General features: G+C 39.9%; 1 protein-coding gene across 8 annotated transcripts in view; it reads right to left on the bottom strand.

Moving 5' to 3' along the window:
- Positions 1-22875, bottom strand: part of NCOA7 (nuclear receptor coactivator 7) — a 159304-nt gene that overhangs the window by 60093 nt on the left and 76336 nt on the right. For all 8 annotated transcript variants that reach the window (XR_004284970.1, XM_032339627.1, XM_032339622.1 and 5 more), the window contains 2 exons: positions 19705-19925; positions 237-316 (listed from right to left, as the gene is read on the bottom strand). Coding sequence is in view for 7 of the 8 variants with exons in the window: in XM_032339627.1 (XP_032195518.1) it covers positions 237-316; positions 19705-19925 (301 nt within the window). In the remaining variant the exon portion in view is untranslated. The remainder of the gene's footprint in view (positions 1-236; positions 317-19704; positions 19926-22875) is intronic.

Here is a 22875-nt window from a genome sequence, read left to right on the forward strand (position 1 = left end):
GACCTAAAGTTGGCCATTGTTGGCATAGCAATGATAATCCAAGTTACAGGTTTACATGACATTGCCTACAGAGAGAATATGGAGGGAAGAGAAATGACTTAGAATAGGTCTTAAAAAGCTTCATTAATTAATAGGCACACAAGAGGAATGCAGCTAAGGGACAGGATGTGTCGTGGGGAAACATCATGCAAATCCAGTGGTATTAACAAATGTTCACACCTCCTGTTTATACTTACAGTATATTCCATAGTACCGTGGGGCTTCTGAACCACCATCTTCTTCTCTTTTTTATCATGTGTTTTGTTTTGATTGTCATCTGAAGAATAAAATGTATATAAATGAATAATTTCATTTTCAGGGATCGAGGATAGGGTAATCTACAGTACATTAAAACCCACTTTCAAGGGGCCTCTGGTGGCTCAGCTGGCTGGGCGACTGCCTTCAGCTCAGGTCATGAACCTGGAGTCCCGGGATCGAGTCCCGAGTCAGGCTCCCTGTTCTGTGGAGAGTCTGCTTCTCCCTCTGACCCTCACCCCGCAATGGTCTCCTCTCATTCTCTCTCAAATAAATAAATAAATAAATAAATAATAAAATCTTTAAAAATAAATTAAACCCACTTTCAGGATGTTTGTCTGGCTCAGTCGGTAGAGCATTAGACTCTGCTCTCAGGGTTGAAAGTTCAAGTCCCACAGTGAGTATAGAGATTATTTAAAAATTAAATCTTAAAAAACAAAAAACCCACAACACAACAATTTCAAACTGACTGAAAAAAAAAAAGACACAACTAGAAAAATGGACTACAGGCACAAATAGATCATACTCTTAAAAAAAATACTATTCATCATTGAACACTTGAATAAATGATTTATGTTAACTATAATCAAATAGTACAAATAACAATGAGGCAATGTTTTATAGTTACTAATGTAATGGTTTAAATGATAATATATAATGATACTGTTACACTAATATACTTATGATATACATGAAGCACCATGTAAATCAATCCCATCCTTTTATTTTTTGTTTTTTCATTATGAAGTATAATTAAAATAACAGTGAATCAACACTCAATTATTACTCAATGCTCACCACACAATGTTATTACACTATTACTGATTATATTTCTTATGTTGTACTCTTCATTTCCGTGACTTATTTATTTTATACCTGGAAGTTTATACCTCTTAATCCCTTTCAACTATTTCACCCACCCTCCCTACCTCCCACCTGGCAACTACTGATTTGTTCTTGTATTTAAGAGTCTGTTTCATTTGTTTATTTGTTTCTTAAGATTCCACATGTAAGTGGAATCATATGGTAATTGTTTTTCTCTGTCTGACTTACTGCACTTAGCATAGTACCCTCTAGGTCTATCCATGTTGTCACAAATGGCAAGATTGCATTACTTTTTATGGCTGAGTAATATTATACATACACATACACACACACGCACACACTCTGTCTCTCTCTTGCCGTGTGTGTGTGTGTGTGTGTGTGCGCGTGTGTGTGTGTGTGTGTATGACACAGTCACATCTTTATCCATTCATCTATCAGTGGATACTTGGGCTGCTTCCATATCTTGGCTATTATAAATAGTGCTACAATGTATCTTTTTGACTTAGTGTTTTCATTTTCTTTGAGTAAATACTCAGTAATGGAATTACTGGATCATCTGGTATTTCTACTTTTAATTTCTTGAGGAAGCACCATACTGTTTTCTACAGTGGTTGCACCAATTTACATTCCCAACAACAGTGCACAAGGATTTCCAGCCCTTTTAGAAAGCGATTTGTCAATATGTACCAACAGCCATAGAAATGTTCATTCTTTGATTCAGTAATCTTTCCCTTAGGGATTTATCCTAAGCAAAAATCCAAAGAGGAAAACCACCATATATCGTAACATACGATTTGTGCAGTATTATTTATAATACTGAAAATCTGGGAAGACCAATATGCCCAACAACATATTGTAAGTTGGGCCACAGACTTTACCGTTTTTATAGGTCAAAATAGGTCAACCTAAGGTTTAGCAGCTGCATTATGATTTAAATTAATTCTCATGGTTAAACACATCCTTATATAATCAGCACAGATACTGAAAACCAGAGAGACATATTGCAAAGGACAACAATTTAAGTGACAAAGAAATATACAACTGAATTAACAACATGAAAAGATGCTCTAACCTGTATGTGATCAGAAAAATGCAAACTAAAAGCAAACTAAAATGAGGTATCATTTCCCAGCTATTAGCATGGCAAAAATCAGAAAGTTGGATAATTTTAGTGTCGGTGGAGATGTGAACTGCTAGTGGGAATGTAAGCTGGTATAACCATTGCAGCAAATTAAATCTGTACAGCCCTTCCTTATGACTCAGCAATCGGACAGACATCCATCCTCTCCCAGGAGGTATATACTTTATAGATATCAGAAAGTCACTTGCTGGAGGATGTACCGAACAGCCTCATCGGTGGCAGCAGGAAGCTGGAGGGTAAGCAAAATTTAGTAGAAATGCTCTGGAATTCTAGGCAGTAATTAGAAATAACAAGCCAGAAGTATACACTGTCGTGTGTTTACATGAGAGAAAAAGAAGGGGATATACAGAACAATACCGTAAGGTATACTTAAAACAGGTATACTTAAAACTTTGTGTGAGGCACACAAAGGAAGTACACATTTTTCAAGGTCACGTCCAAATACAAGTCTATATACCAAACACAGCAGGATGTGTGTGGTAGGGAAAGAAATGGGAGGGAGGAATGAGGATACAAGGAAATTAATGAATAAATAACGAGGAGCCCAGCTCGGCTGGTGATGATATGCCATGAACTAAGATTAGCTCTGTGCTCTACATCAGGGGTCCTACAACATCCCACGTACAGGTGGATCAACAAGATCACCACATCCACATGATAAATAGGAGTTTACTGAGAACTGGAAGGTAATACAGCAGCATGAAAGAGTTAATTCATGTGGTACTGATCTGCCTTTTAAATATTTCCTTTATATTAATACTAAAAACCAAGAAAAAAGGAAGAGGTGCTGTCATTAGAGTTCTTTCCAGTCATTTCTATGTTCAACTGGATCCTTTTATAGAACCAAAGAGACTCCGGAAATTCCTCCAGACTAGAAAGAAAGTGACCCCCCTACCCTCAGGTGGCCACATGTAAATTTCTTCAGGAGGATGAGACAGACAGCGTTTTCTTAGAGCTCCAGATCTCTAGATTCTGTAGGTAGGGAGAATTTACACAGCCCGATGAAAAACCCAATCATAGTACTTTATGACTCTTACGATCTGGTATTCCATCCTTTTAATATGTCAGCTCTACTCTCTGGCCCACACTCCTGCCCTTCTCTTGTCACTACAAACAGCTGTCACTGTAGCTGCTCCTGCTTTCAGAACAGACCCTTCCCACCCTTTTGTAAGCGCTTCTCATTTCTAGAACCTATCCTCTTCCCATCTGTGGCAGCTTCCAGTCCACGCCTGCACATCAACTGTGCATAATTATTTCTGGTCCCAGTGGATCCCTGCTAGCCACCAAACCATGAGTTTCCATACTGCTCAGCTGCAAAAAAAAACAGGTGCTTGCTGAACCTTTTAGGATAAAGTGAACATGAATACCTGAATTAGTACAAAAATTACTTTTCCTTTGTCACAGGTGGGTAGGCCAGAAAAATGTCAAACATAGTAACATTATAAATAAAGGAGGGAAAAAAGCCTTCCCTCCAGAATCTAAGATTTTGAAACTCCTGAGGTAAGGACCATGATGTCTATCCATCTTTGGACGTCTTGTGCCTTAATATGATACCGAGAATGTATGATCGAACGAATTTCCCAATACAGGTCAATGAACCCAACAAGTTAGATTACTGGCAACATCGTCACTGACAGAACATCGCACCAGGAATATCATCTGAACCTATCAAAGCCACAAGCCATTTTTACAATGGACTCAATACAGACAACAAAGAACTGTCTGATTCCAAGGATGTAATTCAATTGTCTTCACGACGTAACAGCACAAGGCAGGGTGTCTGGGTGGCTCAGTCAGCCTTCCGCCCAAGTGGCAAACTCAGGGACCTCGGATCCAGTCCCGTATCGGGCTCCCTGCTTGGTGGGTTGTCTGCTTCTCCCTCTGCTCCTCCTCCTGCTCTCTCTCTCTCTCTCGTGCTCTCTCTCTGTCTCAAATAATCTTTTTCTTTTTGTAACAGCACAGGGTGAAGGTTCATACTGCTTCCTAGGGGTTTTTTTGGGGGGGGGGGGGGGCGGCGGGGGGTTAAGTTTTAAAGATGGCCAGTGCGTGTGTCCGTAAGTGAAGGCCTGCGTACCTCACCTAGACAGGCTCTGCAGCACATAGCCCATGAAGCCCTGGTTTCCCGCTCTAAGGAGAGCTGGGAAGAGACAGCAGCGGCCTTGGGCAAGGACTTCTCAGCCTCAAGGCAGGATGGGGCTCCATCTCCAGTATTTTCTGGGGAGGGCCCGCCACTACCTACAAGGACGGAGGACTTTCTCAGTGTCAGTGTCACGTCCAGCGTCAGCCTCCTCCAGACCCTTATATCTACACACATTCAGACCCTCCTCTGCTCAGGAGAACCTGGAACAAAAATGATGGAATAGTATTTACTGCTGGAGGGGAGACCTGGCCAGCCGAACCTCCGGCCTGCCCAGTCTCAGGAAAAAAAACTCTTCAGAGGTCACGTTCTGGAGCCTAGTAAGGAAGAACTGTGACAAAACTGACAAGACCCCTAGACGAGAGAAATGCAGGCCCTTAGCCCATCCTGTCTCACTTCTCATAAATTGCAGATGTGGGGTTACCTGCCTGGCCCCCCGACCTGCCTCCTCCCTCCCACCCCAGAGGAGGGCCACTGCAAGTGTCCCCAACACAAGGCTCCCGGCCCATGCATCTGAGATTCTAGACATAAGTTTCTTTTCTTTTCTTTTCTTTTTTTTAAATTTCATTTATTTATTTGTCAGAGAGAGAGAAACTTAGAGAGAGCACACACAAGCAGGCAGAGTGTCTGGCAGAGGCAGCAAGAGAAGCAGGCCCCTCGCCGAGCAAGGAGCCCCAGGGGTACTTGATCCCAGGACCCTGGGATCACGACCGGAGCCAAAGGCAGCAGCCCAACCAACTGAGCCACCCACGCGTCCGTAGACAGAAGAAGTCTCTTGAAAGTAGACTCCTCTCTCCCCGAGCACTGGGGCTAAACGCAGTAGGCATTCAGGAGACTGTCCAGGGCCCACAGGGGCGCAAAGGCTGGATGTGAAGCAATCCTTTGTCGCGTGGTCTGTTAAGTCTTGTCGGTGTTACAGCTGCTGCAGGAATGCATTCTTAGAGAACCTGAGGTTTGAGGCCAGACCCTAAGGAAAGCTTAGACGTGGGGAGTGGAGCGAAGGGCGGCTCCCGGGAGTGGGGAGTAAAAGTGGGGAGCACACGTGGAGAGAAGCTACAGGAAGATCATGCTGACCGCGTCACACGCCGCCGCACTGAGGAGGAGAAAGAAACACCTGCAAATGGATCCCCGGGAGGCCACACAGTTCTGGCCCCGAAAAGGGGAAAGATTGCAAGACAGGTGATGTTAACCCTCTCGGTAAAGCAGGGAGAAGGCCTTTGGCTAAAGTGAAACGGGCTTGGGGCGCCTGGGTGGCTCAGTGGGTTAAGCCGCTGCCTTCGGCTCAGGTCGTGATCTCAGGGTCCTGGGATCGAGTCCCACATCGGGCTCTCTGCTCATCAGGGAGCCTGCTTCCTTCTCTCTCTCTCTCTGCCTGCCTCTCAGTGTACTTGTAATTTCTCACTGTCAAATAAATAAATAAAATCTTAAAAAAAAAAAATTTAAAGTGAAACGGGCCACAGACAGGCTTGGGAGCTTAAGGGGTTGTGAAATTTGGATGAATTACTAAGGTTTCAACGACACATGACGACTGCACGCAGCAGGAGGGTTCCCGGCAGGGGGAGGGGGTCTGAGTGACGGGCCAGGTGTGGAGGAAGCAAACCGCACGCCGCCATAGCGACCTGGGGGGTGACAGGCATGCGCGCAGGGCAGCGAAGCAAGGGCAGTGGCAGGTGAGGAGGCCTGAGACGCTGCAGCGAGGAGAGTGGCCTGACGTCTTCCTGCCCTCCTGCTACTCTATTACCGCAAATGTGGTGCCTCCACATTCAAAATAAACCCAGATTAAGTAGGTTCCAAGTCTGACATGGGTCTCAGTGGGCTAAAATCAGTGTCTGGAGGTCCCAGGGAAAGACTAATGTCCTTGCCTCCTCCAACTCCTACAAGTAGGCAGCTTTTGCTGGCTCAAGGTCCCTTTCTCCACCTGCCCAGCAACACCCAGCAAAGTCCTCCCACGTGCCACTTCTCTAGCTCTTCCTCCCCTTCTGCTGCTCTTTCACTTTTAAGGACCTTTGGGTTTATACCAGGCACCCTGGATAATCCAGGATGCACCCTTAAATTCATTTGATTAAGGAACCTTAATTCCATCTGTAACTTTAATGCGACTTTGCTGTGTAACCTAACAGGTTTTGGAAATTAGGACACATAGCTGCCTACCACAGGTGGAGAACAGGTTTACAAGAAAAGATAAGGGCACCTTTATCAGTTAGTGAAGCATCTGTCTTCGGCTCAGGTCATGATCCCTGGGTCCTGGGATGGAGCCCCACATTGCGTTCCCTGCTCAGCAGAAAGCCTGGTTCCCCCTCTCCCACCCCACCCCCCACCGCTTGTGTTCCCTCTCTCGCTGTGTCTCTCTTCTGTCACAGCAAGAATAAACTCTTCAAAAATTTAAAAAAAAAATTAAAATATAGGAAAAGATAAGAGGCTCAAATTCAAAGAGGGAATTTTCGGGGATTCAAGTAGTGATCTGAGCTGTGAGTGCGCTGGAGAATGGGTAGGGGATGTTAAGGAATGCAGCACTGGCTAGATGTTCTGGTTCTGAGGAAAAAAACACGCAAGAATAAGGCAATACCAATGTCATTCAAACCTGAGCATCTGTCACAGACCACTGGAGATGGGGTGAAGTCAGGACAACAGACATTGTTCCCTACTGTCTTTGAGAACAGAGACCAAAGACAACTGTGAATTCCCTGGATCTTGATTCCATATCTCTGTATAGATACAGGAAAGACAGAAAAGACAGTATGTACCTTTTTTCCTGCTATCAATTATCTGAATAAGCAGAAACAGAATGAGAAAGTATTGGGGCCAATTCTGTACTCACCTTACACTTAATCGGTGTGTGGCTGTTCTCTCCTCTTACTCTTCTTTTTTTTTTTTTTTTTTAAAGATTTTATTTATTTATTTGACAGAGAGAGATCACAAGCAGGCAGAGAGGCAGGCAGAGAGAGAGGAGGAAGCAGGCTCCCCGCTGAGCAGAGAGCCCGATGCGGGACTCGATCCCAGGACTCTGAGATCATGACCTGAGCCGAAGGCAGCGGCCCAACCCACTGAGCCACCCAGGCGCCCCTCTCCTCTTACTCTTCTTGAACAATCCATTCTCCCCCTTCCTTCCGTCTCTATCATAAGACCATCTAAATGGGGTACATGAGCTGACAGCATAGGACCCTCAAGAACTTGTCTAAAGAGGGAGGACAGTTTTCCACGGCATCCAAATGAGATGAATTTGTAGAGGCAAAAACTGTCTCTTATCTCTCCAGATCCTTCTATGAAAGGGGCACCCTGACTGACAAGCAGAAGAATCTACTTCCAATGACAGGCATATCCCTATCTTAGGAACTGATGAATTTGGCTGTGACAGTTTGATGATATTAACCATAAAATCAAGTCATATGCCATCTCCCTTATGTCACTGAACATTTTTCTGATCACGGTTTGGTTTGGGGGTCAAAATGAGCTGAGTTCAAATAGCAAACCTGATAAATTCTCACAGCTATGCAACATTAACCAAGTTATTTGAAATCTTTGTGCCTCTGCTTCTTTGTCTATAAGAGGAGGAGCATTCTCATAATGTTGTTCAAAAGGTTAAATGAGATGACAAGCAGTGTTTCTCTCAGAGCCTGGCACAGAGTAAGTGCTTAACAAAGGCTAGTATTAATAATAATGCAGTCAATGCAACTTAACAGGAATCTGAACAGAGTAGGGTATGAAAAGAATTCTAAACCTTAAGCAAAAAGATTTCATTCCCAACCACGGGAGTGACAGAACATTGATAGATGATTATGAATTGTTTAAAAGAGAAAAACCCAATCTAATCACTTGGATTCAATGCCAAGGAAGCCTTCAATGAAATTAAACAGCCATTATATTAAAAAAAAATTAAAAACATAACACTAGTTAGAAAACTAAAAATAGGAGTGAGCTTCCCTTAACACAAAGAACTTTTAGTTATTCTTTGATATGCATTAAAAATATGCTCCTGAGGGGTGCCTGGGTGCTCAGTGGGTTAAACCTCTGCCTTCAGCCCACATCCCGCTCTCTGCTCAGCAGGGAGCCTGCTTCTTCCTCTCTCTCTCTCTCTGCCTCTCTGCCTATTTGTGATCTCTGCCTGTCAAATAAATAAATAAAATCTTAGGGCACCTGGGTGGCTCAGTGGGTTAAGCCGCTGCCTTCGGCTCAGGTCATGATCTCAGGGTCCTGGGATCGAGTCCCGCATCGGGCTCCCTGCTCAGCAGAGAGCCTGCTTCCCTCTCTCTCTCTCTGCCTGCCTCTCTGCCTACTTGTGATCTCTCTCTGTCAAATAAATAAATAAAATCTTTAAAAAATAAATAAATAAATAAATAAATAAATAAATAAAATCTTAAAAAAAAAAAAAAAGCTCCTGAAAAATCAACAGAACCCTAAAAGCTGTATATTAAAAGTAATTTGCCTGTGAGAAGGGAAGCTGAGCGACCTTGATAAATCACTTCCTGGTCTGTACTGGCCTGTTCCTTGCTAAACACAGCCTGAACTAAGGCACCAGTGAGGCCCCACCCCCACCCCAACTTTCTAGAAGAAAGATTCGAGGGTCTGCAGCAGCAGAAATACCCCCAGGCATTGCAGGACCTCCATCCCATTCTTCTTTTGTCAAGTTGTTCTGTGGGAGACACAGGCCTAAGAGCAATTCCAGCAAAGCTCTAAGGCTTCTGGACGTAACATCTCCCACTCTGCTCAACTCTAACACAGAGGCTAACCTAAGATGATACAGGACTAAACCACAAGAATTTAAGGTCATAAAAATAAACTTTGTCATGGAAATAAAAGCAGCAACACTGCAAAGACAACAGAGACCGGCAGGTTGGAACTCCCAAGGCTGAAGAGGGAATCTCTGCCACTCTTTGGCACTCTTTTTCGAGACGAGACAACGCCCACACCTGCCTAGAATGTGTACCCACCTGTTCACCAACGGTCTCTTTAGAAATCAAGCAAAGCTTTCCAAGGTATACCTGAGGCAATAGAGAGGAGCTCTTATATCAGAAACTGAAAGCAAATATTAAAACACCAATATAAATACAAGAATTCCTACTACCATGGTTTATACTCAACTGTGTTTTGGAATCCCTAGCCAAAGGAAAAGATAAGAGTTTTAAAAGAGAGATAAAAGAGATCACATTTTATTCACAGATGAATTGTCTACCTAAAGAACCAACATCTTAAAAGTATCCAGAAAATCATGAAATTGTTCAGTAAGGTGCCTAGATATGAGTCTTTTATATTTGTTATAGAAATGTATTACAAAGAGTACCAGGCATAATAGTAAGAAACAAGAAAATGCCTAGGAATAAATAGAATGAGACAATGGCAAGATATATATGTATATATGTAAAGAAATTTTAAAAGGTTTAGTAAAGTTGATGTAAATGGAAGCTTGAATAAAGGGAGGTATATATAATGTTCCTAAATTGGAAACCTCATTCTTGTAAATATTTCACTTTCTCTTCAAATTAATGTTTAAGATAAATGCAATTCAAATAAAAAGAATTTTTTTGGAGAAGGCAAACATGTCAAGTTGATCATCGTATTTCTTTGGAAGCATAAATAGATCATAAGAGTATCCAAAATTATTTTTAAAAGAAAAATGACAGTAGGAATCCTGTACTGATGTTAAAACGAATGATTATAAAGCCATAGCAATTAAAAAATGAAGTGAAGTATAAAAAATCAGGTCTATATTGAAGGAATTTAATGGAATACAAAAATGCTTTTATAAACTAGTAAGAAAAGGCTAGCCTTTCCCATGAATGTCATGTAACTTCATCTTTGAGGGGGAGGTTTTGGCATCAGACAGCCTGAATGACAGTACTGGTCTGCCCCAGCTCACTGTATAATTAAGTAACTTTACTTAATCAAAGACAGTTTCCCAGCATGTAAAATGGGAACACAGGTGTGTCTGGCTGGTTCAGTCAACAGAGCATAAGACTCTTGATCTCAGGGTCCTGAGTTCAAGCCCCACACATTGGGCGTGGAGCCTACCTAAATAAAAAAAAAATTAAAAGTAGATAAATGGGGATACCAACTGGACTCCCACCGAGTCACTGTAAGGATTACATAAGGCAATTTGATTAAGGTAGAGCACTGCACAATGTGTGAAACAAGGACTCAGGAAACCTTAAGGATTACTATTAAATGAGGCTGGGTGAACACTGGTTAAGATTTGGAGAAAAATCCAGACCACTCTTCTATCAATGCAGACAGATTAAAGATTTAATAGTTAAAAATATGAAGTTAGAAATGTTCTTGAAGAAAAATACAGGATTCGTATTTGCTTAAAGAAATATGTTCTCTATCGGCGATACACACTTTTGAAATTACTGGCCTCACTCTGTCAAGAGCGCAATGAAAATATTAAATATTATTATTAGGTATCCTAAGGGTAACTTCCGGAACACCTGAATCATAAGCTGTTACAAGAAAAAATTTTAAAAGGTATGCCATGAGGAATCTTCACCTCTTGAGGATGGAGAGGGCAGGGGTGTGAGGAAGAAAGAGTACACTAAATATGAACTCCATGTTTTCTCCTCTGTTGACACAAAGGGAAATGCCATGCAGATGTTGTTTTCCTTCCTTTAAGCATGCCACATGACCAACGTGAGTGGAGTCACAGTCACGCTGATGTACAATCTAGAATGCAAGAAGGGTGGGGGAGTTGTTTATGGTGAAAATCTTTACCTCAGAGCCTAGTAGTGCCCCCAGCAGGAAGCTGGCCCTCAAGTACTTGTAGAATGGGTCAACTAACCTCTCACTCCGTACGGAAGCAAATAGAGTACTTCAGTTATTGAGTCAGCTTCTGACACACCGGCCATAAAACCCGTCAGTGTGTTGACTGTAACTACATATATGACTAGGTCAAGCCCAGGGAGAAATTTCAACCTTATCGTCATTCACATTCTAGTTCAGGGGAAATGGAAACTCCATGTATAACCAAGTTTTTGTCTTTACTAAGAAACCACAAGACCTAAACTTTTATTCAACTTTTGGCTTTTTTCTCCCTGAGAGCTGACTTGGGGAAGCAGAACAATGTACAGTGGTGTTGTTAGGACTTTCGTGCCAGAGCTGGGCTCAAATCCCTGCTTTATACCGAACCACAGTGGGACCTCTGGTTAAGTTACTCAGCTTCCAGATTTTCTCATCTGTTTAACAGGCTCCTACCACCTGCATTAGATCATGATTACTAGTAAATTAAATAATGAAATAAAGCATTTAACCTACAGGAGTCACTTATCTAAAACAGGCTCTTTCATCTGAAAACTCAAGGTAGTTTTTTTTTTTTAATAAATGGATCAAAAACTTAGTTGGATAAATTTAAAATTTAGAAGAGAATAAGAACTACAAAAACCAATTCTGTACAAATACAAACTATAAATGGTCATGAAAAATACTGCTGAACAAGAGAAGAAAATACAAAATCACCCATGTTACTCCATTCGGAAAGAACCCATGTTTACATTCTGGTGACCGTCATGCCAGCAGTTCTCCATCTCCCTTTTTGTAGGTATACAGAAGAGTTATTTTTTCAACAAAAATGGAATCATTATCTATATACTATTGCCAACCTGCTTTCCTACCATAACAGTATTTTGTGAAAATTTCCCAGTGTTTTTCTTTTTTTCTCAAAGATTTTATTTATTTATTTGACAGAGATCACAAGTAGGCAGAGAGGCAGGCAGAAGGAGAAAGGGGGAAGCAGGCTCCCCGAAATCATGACCTGAGCCAAAGGCAGAGGCTTTAACCCACTGAGCCACCTAGGTGTCCCTCCCACAGTGTTTTTCTACATCATTTAAAAATAGCACACAGTCTTCCATCTTATGTCATTTGTTATTTTTATTTTCCCACTATTTAAAACAATGCAATGAAGAAGATGTGGTATATTTATATAACAGAATATTACTGGGCCATAAAAAAGAAGGAAATCTTGCTATTTGCAACAACACGGATGGAACTAGAGAGTATAATGCTAAATGAAATAAATCAGACAGAGAAAGACAAATGCCATGATTTCACTCATATGCGGAATTTAAGAAACAAAACAAGTGAGCAAAGGGGAAAAACCAGACGGTAGAGGACTGGGGGGGGTGAGTTAAATAGGGGATGCTGATGAAAGAGTGCACTTGTGTTGAGCACCGGCTAATGTATGGAACTGTTCAACTACTTTACTGTACACCTGAAACTAATGAACGCTTCATTAGTTCAAAGTTAACTGGTATCAAAATAAAAACTTAGGGATAAACAAACAAATAAACGTAGGAACAAAATAAATAATAAAAATGAAATGATAGTCACTGTATTTAAATCTTCTGGTATGCTCATGACTGGTTTCTTAGGGTGAATTTCTACAAAAGCACTATTGGGTCAAAGGTATGGAAAAGGTAAGTAGGTGTCTTGATAATAACGGTTACTGCCTTCTAGAAAGATCCCACTATCAACGTATTGGAGCGTTTTTTCCTTTGTCCTTTCCCCAGGTCATTCCTAATTTAATGTCTCAAAACCGCTTAAGCTGAAAAATCACTGACAATATTTATGTGATCTCTGGTCCTTGTTTCAGCCCAAATTCAATCTGGGTCTTTCTCGTACAACGAGACTTTTCCCAATACAAATGTGATATGACAGATTCATTAGGGAACAGTATTTGGACTAAACAGATCAATTATAATAGGACTAGATTCAGATCTAGCTCTAAGACAAGTTTCCACAGCTGTTTGGTTCAGTGACTGTACTTTTTGCTTCAGCAATGACAAGAATGCATTACAATGTACTCCATTTATGGGAGCGCTGGCATTGGAAAAGGAAGAGGAAGGAATGTCCCTTGATCACTGTCAAGTTACCAGGGGCTGGAGGACTGGGGGGTAGATGTTGGCTAAAGAGTCCAAACTTCAGGGCGCCTGGGCACCAGGGAGGCTCAGTGGGTTAAAGCCTCTGCCTTCTGCTCAGGTCATGATCCCAGGGTCCTGGGATCAAGCCCTACATCGGTTCTCTGCTCAGCAGGGAGCCTGCTTCCCCTTCTCTCTCTTTGCCTGCTCTGCCTGCTTGTGATTTCTCTGTCAAATAAATAAATAAATCTTAAAAAAAAAAAAGAGTCCAAACTTCCAGTTCTAAGATGAGGAAGTTTTGAGGACCTAACATACAGCATGGTGGTCACAGTTAATAATACTATATTAAATACTTGAAAGTTGCTAAAAAGTGGATCTTAAATGTTCTCACTACAAAAAAGAAATGGAAATTATGTGCCTGATGGAGGTGTTAGCTAAAGCTATGGCAGTAATCATTTTTCAATATATACATCTATCAAGTCAACATGCAGTCTACCTTAAACTTAGACAATATTATCGCAGTTATAGCTCAATAAAGCTAAAAAAAAAGAGGACAGCTTTTTGTATTCATGCTTTTAAAATTTTTAAAAATTTTAATATTCATGCTCTTAACCATATTTGCAATGGTTATGTATTTTTAATTTTATGTTTAATTAGTTACAATGCTCATCACCAATTTTTTCATAAAATAACTTTTTCATTTTTGAGGATTAGATTTTTGATGGGTGTCTCGGGAAAAAATGTCTCTCCCACTCAGTAACTTTGTTTAGGAAAGGTATGACATAAATGGGATATTTTCTGAGACTAACTATGTGGGAGACTATCCTGTTTCTTTGACCTTGAGAAACAACTTTTACTCCACAACTCTGAAGATTTCATTCTTTTGGTGTTCATCGCTGTAAAGTCTGTGCCTGACTCTCTTCTTTGTTCTTCTGTACCTTAAATTTTTTAAAAGTTTTTATTTATTTATTTGACAGAGAGAGAGAGAAAGCAACAGAGGCAGAGGGAGAAGCAGACTCCCCACTGAGCAGAGAGCCAGATGTGGAACTCAATCCGGGGACTCTGGGATCATGACCTGAGCTGAAGGCAGATACTTAACTGACTGAGCCACCCAGGTGCCCCTGTACCTACCATTCTTTTTAAAAAGATTGTTTTTACCATTTATCCATAACCTATAAACATTTGCTATAGCTTCTCTACATGCTGAGTCTTCCCCCCTCATTCTGCCCAAATATGGTAAGCTCTTTTGATTTCCAAAGTCAGGTATGAAAGCATGAAAGCATTCTTCTTATGCTGTGTTTAATTACTACATCTCTTCACCAAGAACACCTTTGATTCTCAGACCCCTCACTCATGCCTCCCATATCTGTCATCTTCTCTCTTATCACTTGCATTCCTTCCTTAACCCTGTGCATTCCAGGGGTACCTGTCAGGTCTGTCTTGTGCACCACCTAGGTTTTCACAGCATGAAACATTAAACATTAATCGGAGTTCCTTGATGGCCCCAAGAAGCACAGGTCCCATTATTTCCATCCTAATAATACCACTTTATTTTATACCCAAATCCCTCAAGTCTCTATATTTTGCCTGATTTAAAAAACATTAATTTGGGGTGACTCAGTCAGTTGAGCACCTGACTCTTCATTTCAGCTCAGGTCACAATCTCAGGGTCATGGAACTGAGCCCACATTCGGCTCAGAGGTCAGGGGCGAGTCTGCTTAAGATTCTCTTTCTCCTCTTCCATTGCCCTTCTCCCCACCCCCCACTCCCATCACTGGCATGTGTTCTCTCTCAGATAAGTAAGTAAATCTTAAGACAAACAAAAAAACCACACACACAGTAATTTGGTTCTTGATATCCTCTTTCCACATTAAAGTCCATTTTAATCCTGTATTCTGTGATTCTGTGAGCTCTAAAGCACCAGAATGACCACTACCTGTGAGGAGAAGGCAATGTGATTCTATGTTGTGGTTTGACCTACTTTTATGTTTGGCGATTCATTTATGATAATAACTTAACTTTGGCTTTCTGAACTTCTTAAGTGAAAAACAGAAATGACAGATAAGAAATCTTCACACGTGTGGAAGATTTAGCCACACACGTGTGGTTAAAACTACTCTATGAAAAAGTAAGTATCCATGTAAGGAAAAGTGTCATGGTTGCGTTGTGGAAAATAATTCATCGACTGGTAACTTTCATGTTGTGGCAAAACCCCAAAATATTTAAAAGGGACAAGTAGAGAACTTCATTTATTATTTTATTCTTATTAAGTTTCTTTTGAATTTAGAAGGAAAAGCCATGATTTGAAATGATTATAATAGATACATACAGATTCATTATTGAAAGCCAAATTCATTCTCTATCCTACAGAGGTTTTTCTCTCTAAATAAAATCTTTGATTGTGATAATCACAAAACTGGCTACACTCTTACTTAAGTGTTTTCTGTTTGAGAAAATAACCTCCCAATTCTCTTAAAATGTCTACTTCACTATCAGGATTTTTAGTATTAATCTTTTATGCTAAAACACTACAAAATCATAATAATATATTTTCTTCCAATTTAGGCTTGCCTCCCTCGTTTATAAAATTTCTCCATCTTTTTCAAATCTTGTACCTGCATACCTGTGTTTCAGTTAAAGAACTTTCCTACGAGACATTACCCATTTTGTAAAATTCCCCTTCCCATCTCCACTTCGACAAAAGGAAGGATGTGTGTTATTCTAAATTAAGGAATAATTTATTCTTTTATTGTGAAAGAATTTTTTATATAGTTCATGCTGTTAAATATATTTGGACACTGTAATATTGATGAGACAAAAGATACATATGTACACATTCCAACATAACTGTGTCAATTTAATAACTTAATAGCTAATTTTGAAAAATATACCGAGATACACTATTACCAAACAATTCCTTAAGAGTTCACATAAATAAACACAAGTTTAGAAAGACTCCTATGTATCAGTAACAGTGCAAGCATGGAAGAGTTGCCTTCACATATTCTAGAAATTTTTGTGGGTGGGGGGAAAGTCTGGAGATGTTTACTGTGTGCCAGGTGCTACATTAGGTGTTGGATCTAGATTTATCTCATGCCATCTGCCTCCTTGTAATTACTTCACTTCCATTCTCCAGCTCCATTCTCTCAGAAACAAAACATTTTTAGCATCTGTACCATTTTGTTACAATGGGGAAAGTGCAGTGATTCGATCTTTCTGTAACATCTTTTACAGATATCTAACCATTGTGTTTGTCTAAATCTTAAGAGATAGCAATGAACTGCTACCAGAGGCTTACATGAGGTACAGATAAATCTAATTCAACAAGTAAAAATGTTATTTTGTTCCTTAGATTAGGTAGATGTTGGTGATGCAGAAAGAGATACCCACAGAAAGTTACTATGTTCCCCCTTATTGATTATGGAACTTGACATGTGTTAAATGTTCTTTTTGCAAGCCCCTTGGGTTTACTCTGTTATTCATTTTTCTGTATTTTTTGATTAACATTAAAAATAATGGTAAATATTTAATATATTTAAAAAAATGAAGAAAACAAACTCCCTTGCAATTTCTGTACTCTGAGAAAATGGTTATCAACATATTGTCACAGGTTCTTCTAGTCTGTTTTTCTATATTCATTATCATTTGTCATCCATTAACTTTTTGTTTTTGACTCTGTACAGGTCCCTGTTTCTTCTCTTAAATGTGTGGATTTATGTCATACCTTTAAGTAGCAATTTCTAGGCCTCTCACCTGAAATGTAGGTCCCTTTAGACAAATCCACTTGGTACCTCAAAAACATCTCCAAACACAAACACACTGAACTCTTTTTCCTTCTTGAGTTTTCCAGTTTATCAATTCTTAACTCTGTTCATTTTGTCCCTCACACCCTAGAATGGTCACCAAATACTGCTGAATTTTATGAGGAAAATCTCTTCGTCAGGTGCCTTTCTCCTCTTCCCCACTCTCCAACCAGCATTACCTGACTTCAAGCTGATTTCTACCCAATGTCCTCAGATTTATCATCGTAAAACACAGAGTTAATGCAATTCCCCCAACAGCGCCCCACTGACTCCAGGAAAGTCCAAATCCTTAACGTGGCTGATGAGAACCTCCCATTTTAGTGTCTCTTCTCAGACTAGAGCCACCAAAAGCACTAGAAATGGGATTACTCTTGATTTGAGGCCTACTGCCCCACCTAGTGGTATGGAACAACACCCAGGATGGGACTCAGGGGACTACACCAGGTCAGATCAAGCAAGCCTGTTCACAGGGGTCCAAACCAATTATCATCGCCATTCTTGAGATGAAAATCTATGATGACATCTCTACTTACCATGACCAAAGGAAATCAGACTAATTCTGACCTATATCCTTCCAGAATTTTCATGAAACTCAAGTTTACTGAAACAGTATTCATTCACCTATGTATTAATTCATGCCCTTGATGCACATTTAAAGAACACCCGTAACTCAAATAGTACTCCAAGCTAATGATACAGGTCCATGTGATGACAGCCCCAAAACAGGAAAGCAGATAAATAAATCCATAATGACAACACAGAAGGAGAGCCTAAGCTAGCCACGGGCAGGGAGGGCGTCCTATAAGAAATGGTGACGACTGAGCTGATTTTGAAGTCAAGTTAGACTTGGATAGGTAAAGGCGAGAGTGAAGGGTGTTGTTTCGGTTTCAAAGCATTACACATTCAACAGAGGGCTGCACATGAAAAAACTATCCTAACACAGCATCTACAGTAAGCACAGCATCCTGACTAAAAGAAACCTCGGTCAACAGGACCCTACCAGCGTCTTCCAGGGAAATCCTACAGAGCAAATGTCTCCACTTCAAAATACTCACTAAGCAACAGCATATACAATAAGGGTGAAAAAAAGGTAGTATTTTAAGCTGCACAACTCTTCAAAACCACACGTTTCCAAAACTCCAATGTGCACAACTCATATGTAAAAGAAGATGAGAAATGGGATTTTCCTTAATCCTCTTCCTCTTTTTGCAAAGAAGGGATAATACTCAACACTTGAAATTTCAAGGGAAGTCTATTAACAACACTCACACAGAAGTTTTTTCAGTAGGTGACAGTTACAGCTTTTTATAAAATACTAAGTGGCTTGAGACTGAAAGCAACGGCTAAGTTCTGCACTACACGATATAATTACATTATCATGCATACATGATATAACCCCAAATGGACCACTACAAACCACACACCCGCCACAGCAGATACCTCACCTGCCTTCTGCTGGAGCAGTGCCTGCAAAGTCACCCTGATATCAGCCCCCCAGAGGCAGCCCATTTTATCTCTGATAAGCACTGCTCAAAAGTTCTATTAAACATGGAGACACGATCTGTCTTCCAGGAACTCTGGCTGGCATTAGCTATGACCAAATGTGGGGCCCCCAGGAGAATCTGCTACAAAAGCCCAGATCACATACTGTCCTGCAGTCTGTTCTCAGAGACCCCGTCTTGTCTCTTAGCCTAGCAATCTTAGTACACAGTACCCAGCGTGCCACAGCAAGGTCTGACTCCCACTTCCTGTTCCTTGCACTCTCCTCTGCACACACCCCAGCCCTGCATGTGATAGGAGCAGTCGGTGTGACACGGGTCCCTGAAGAGCAGGGCTGTCGCCTCCACCATGCTAGCTACGCCACTTCTGTTAATATCGTTTCCAGCACAGGGAATATTCTGAGAAACTATAATATTGCACACTTATTTCAAAATTTCCCTTAACTGAGGTGCCTGGCTGGCTCAGTTGGTGGAGCATGTGACTCCTAATCTTGGGGCTGAGAATCCCACACTGGGTCTAGAGATTTCTTAAAAAAAAAAAAAAAAATCAATCCCTCCCAAGTCGTGGTTATTTTTTTTTTTTTAACTGATGGCCGTTAGGACTTGTCTCTGCCATTTACTATTGCCCAGCTGATGCCAAACAGTTCAGACATTTCTAGCAACATATTTATGGAGAAGTCTATATACATCAAGAAAAATATTTCTCAAACAGGGAAGGTGACTGGATAGATATTTATTAGCACACACTAGGTGCTGGATCCTGGAAACACAAAGTCTAATGAAACACGCCGAACTATGTCCCTCTTATCCCTCTATACAAGACTATGTATGTAAAACAAAGGTATGTGGTATATAATAGCTCTCAATAAGCTGCTGCTATTATTATAATGATGAGCAGTTATAAAATTAACAGTCTTTTAAGAATTATTAGTTGTTTTTGTTTTGGGGATTTTTCTTAGAGAGAGAGAAGGGAGGCAGGAACAAAAGGAGTGGGAGAGAGAGAATCTGAAGCAGCCTCCAAGCCCTACACAGCCCAATGTGGACTTGATCTCACAACCCTAAGATCATGACCTGGGCCGAAATCAAGAGTCACACACTTGACGGACTGAGGCGCCTCTATGATAGATTTTTAAAACGAAAATACATCACTGCCACCAATACTCACCAGTACTATAATATCTCTTTAGTTCTGTACGCCTGATCTCCTTTAACTGATTATTTTTTCTCTTTTTTTTTTCATCAGTAATATATTCCTCTTCTACAGCAATGTTGGCCTTGTCTTGTTCTAAAATGACTGCTTTAGCATCCTCTTTTCCAGAATGGGTCCTCGTAGCAATAGCGGAGGCTGTCTCTGCATTTTGTTTGGCTTGTTTTTTCTTTTTCAATCTAGGAAGGAGGGGGAGAAAAAAAGGAAAAACATTGGAGAAATGCTTTTCTAGGAGGAATTACATTAGTTTCATGCTGTTGGGCTTTCAGAAACTAACTAACTGATATGGAACACACTTTCTTTATATTACTGTCAATCACATTTTCCTGCTAATTTTTTCTTTTCTATCACTTAAAAATTCTTACATGGAGACCAGTAGCATTTCCTCCACTTTACATCCTCAATACTTAATGTCTCAGAAAATTATCAAGAAAAAGTCCTCTGGGCCCAAGGAAAGACTAGATTCTTCTACAGACTATTAAATGTTGAACATTCTCTTAATCAAAATATATGGCTGCCTCGTTTGCAGTGTTACATCAAAAAGCAAACAAACAAACAAAAAAACAAAACAAAAACAAAACAAAACAAAAAAAAACAGAGAGAGAGAGAGTTTCCTGTTTTCAATGGGCAAACACATTTGTAAAAATAAATCCTTTATAAATGATTCACACACTGAGTTATATAAAAGTCTGGCAAGCTGGTTCAGGTCTAAGCAATTCTTTTCCTTTATACGTATCACAGTAGTACTGAAGGAAGAGCTGTAACCCCAAGACAAAATGCCATAATGACACTATATGAAGTGATCATTATGATTACTAATGTACCAGCTGACTGATAAATTAGTTAAAATATCTCATGTTTTTAATTCCTCACTCCTAAGTCAAAGAGATGAAGTTTACTATACTTTGCTAAAATCCAATAACTCAAAATATTTTCCATTTGATGTCTCACTCTAATTGATATGTCACTCTGTACTTACCAGCCCTTCTGAAGAATGCCTTCACCTTACCAGAACATAAAGAACCAGGGTCTTGGCCCCTAGCATATGTGACAGTCTGCTCCTACATAATTATTTTAAATTAGGACTCTTTGGGCTCACTCCCTTTCTGTTTACACGTGGTCTCTTACACGTATGTGTCTAGTTCCTTTGCTCTCTTGAGCATCTATCTACACAATTTGATGTTGGGCAAGGATAAGGAAATGTTCTGGGAGAAAAATGAGATACCTATAGGATAATAAAGGGACTAACTGGTTTGCTTTGTGACATTGCATAAACCCATTTAACAATCTGGACAGGTCCCTTGCTTAAATAAGAGACCCTTATTCAACAGGGTCTTTTACTAACATCAATTGAGATAATCTACGTCAACATATAACACGAACAGAAACAGAAATAATAAAATATCCCTTCATATGACAAAAATCATATAATGACATGAGAACTAAGGATACATGACACATTCAGCTTTGGAAATAAGGTGTCATATTCTAACAAAATATTTCAACGAGGCTATCATTCATTGAACACTTAGCAGCCAAGCTCTTAGATTTTCATTAGCTAATAAACAAGTATATGACCTAGGAGAAAGGACAGCTAGACACAAACCACAGATGAATACACTCCCCATCTCTCAGTTTAGCTATCTTTTTATGCTTACTCATTAAAAAACAAAACCAAACCAAACTGGGGATTCATAAAAAGGACTTCTATTCAACGGACATGTTTTTATTTTCTAACCTCAGATTTTAAACTATTTATTATTATTATTATTATTATTATTATTCATTATTTCTGGTAAGAATGGGTGGCTCCATGTTGAGTCGGTTAAGGTTTTTAATAAAACAACTTCTCTCTTGATCAAGATTACTATGTGACGCTGAATTAGTATGCAGTAACCTAGAAATATACAGAAACCAGGACTTCACTTAGGGAGATCTATCAAAGAGCTGACCCCTGTGTCCAAAAAGCTGGGTATGGCTGGTCTGATCTTCTCAAAAACATGCTTGAGATGAACCTTATTGCCCACTTTCAAAAATTGTTCCTTCTAGGAAGAGAGAAAAGAGGAGTCAAAAAATAATTCTATGCAGCCTGAAATATACTGCTTCTTCCTCTTCTGGATTTTTCCACTTTAATTTGATTTAAATGTCCTCATTTCACGGTCCCCGTGATAATTAAACTCACTCAGATCTAGGGCACATGTTTTGATGAACAGTAGCACTGTCTAGGGACATCTCATTAAAGACTGATTTTCACACATGGAAATAACAAAATGGGATACGTTGTTTCATTCATTTGACCCTGTTCTGCACAGACCATTACTCTCAACACTCACAGCCAAAAGTAGTTGTTTTTTCAAAAAAAAAAAAAAAAAAGGCTAGAAAATAGCAATACCAAACTTGTTTAACAGAAAACAGAATCCAATGTAATACCTCACTAATTTTACAATCAGCTACATCTTTTCATCTGACTAGAGTTCTCATGAGAATTTGTCGCTCTGGAGTTTATCAACATGACCAAAACATTCTGATCTTATTATGTGAGTTTGGGAAGCCCACTGTAAAACCCTTCCTTTAAAGCAGAGAATGCATTTTTAAGGCCTTGTCTAAGAAGGAATAACTGCCATCTGATGTATGTGGTATATTTATTCCTCTTCAAACGTTCCCATTTAAGCCTTCTCTGTTTTTCTGCAAGTCAGTATCTATCATGGTAAGACATTCTCAGAAAAGGGTTTTGTTATCACCAAATTAAGGTAAACTGAAAGGAAAAAAAAAAAGGTTACACAAGAAAATAAACCAAGTTTTTTTTAGTGACTCCAAATGTACATTTATATTGTGGACCAAAAAAATACTTAGCAAATCATGTTCAGCAGATGAGTTACTGTAAACAATGAGACATATTTATATTTGATAGCTGCAAATACGAGTCCAAAACCCCCTTTATTTTGTTATGCTGCATTTATCTTTCTTTAAAAGAAATCATAATTACATAAAACAAGTTTTTTTTTTTTTTTTAAAGATTTATCTATTTATTTGACAGCCAGAAATCACAAGTAGGCAGAGAGGCAGGCAGAAAGAGGGGACGGGAAGCCAACTCTGCTGAGCAGAGAGGCCGGTGCAGGGCTTGATCCC

Source organism: Mustela erminea, chromosome 4 (assembly GCF_009829155.1).
Source record: "Mustela erminea isolate mMusErm1 chromosome 4, mMusErm1.Pri, whole genome shotgun sequence".
In the NCBI taxonomy this organism is placed as follows: Eukaryota; Metazoa; Chordata; class Mammalia; order Carnivora; family Mustelidae; genus Mustela; species Mustela erminea.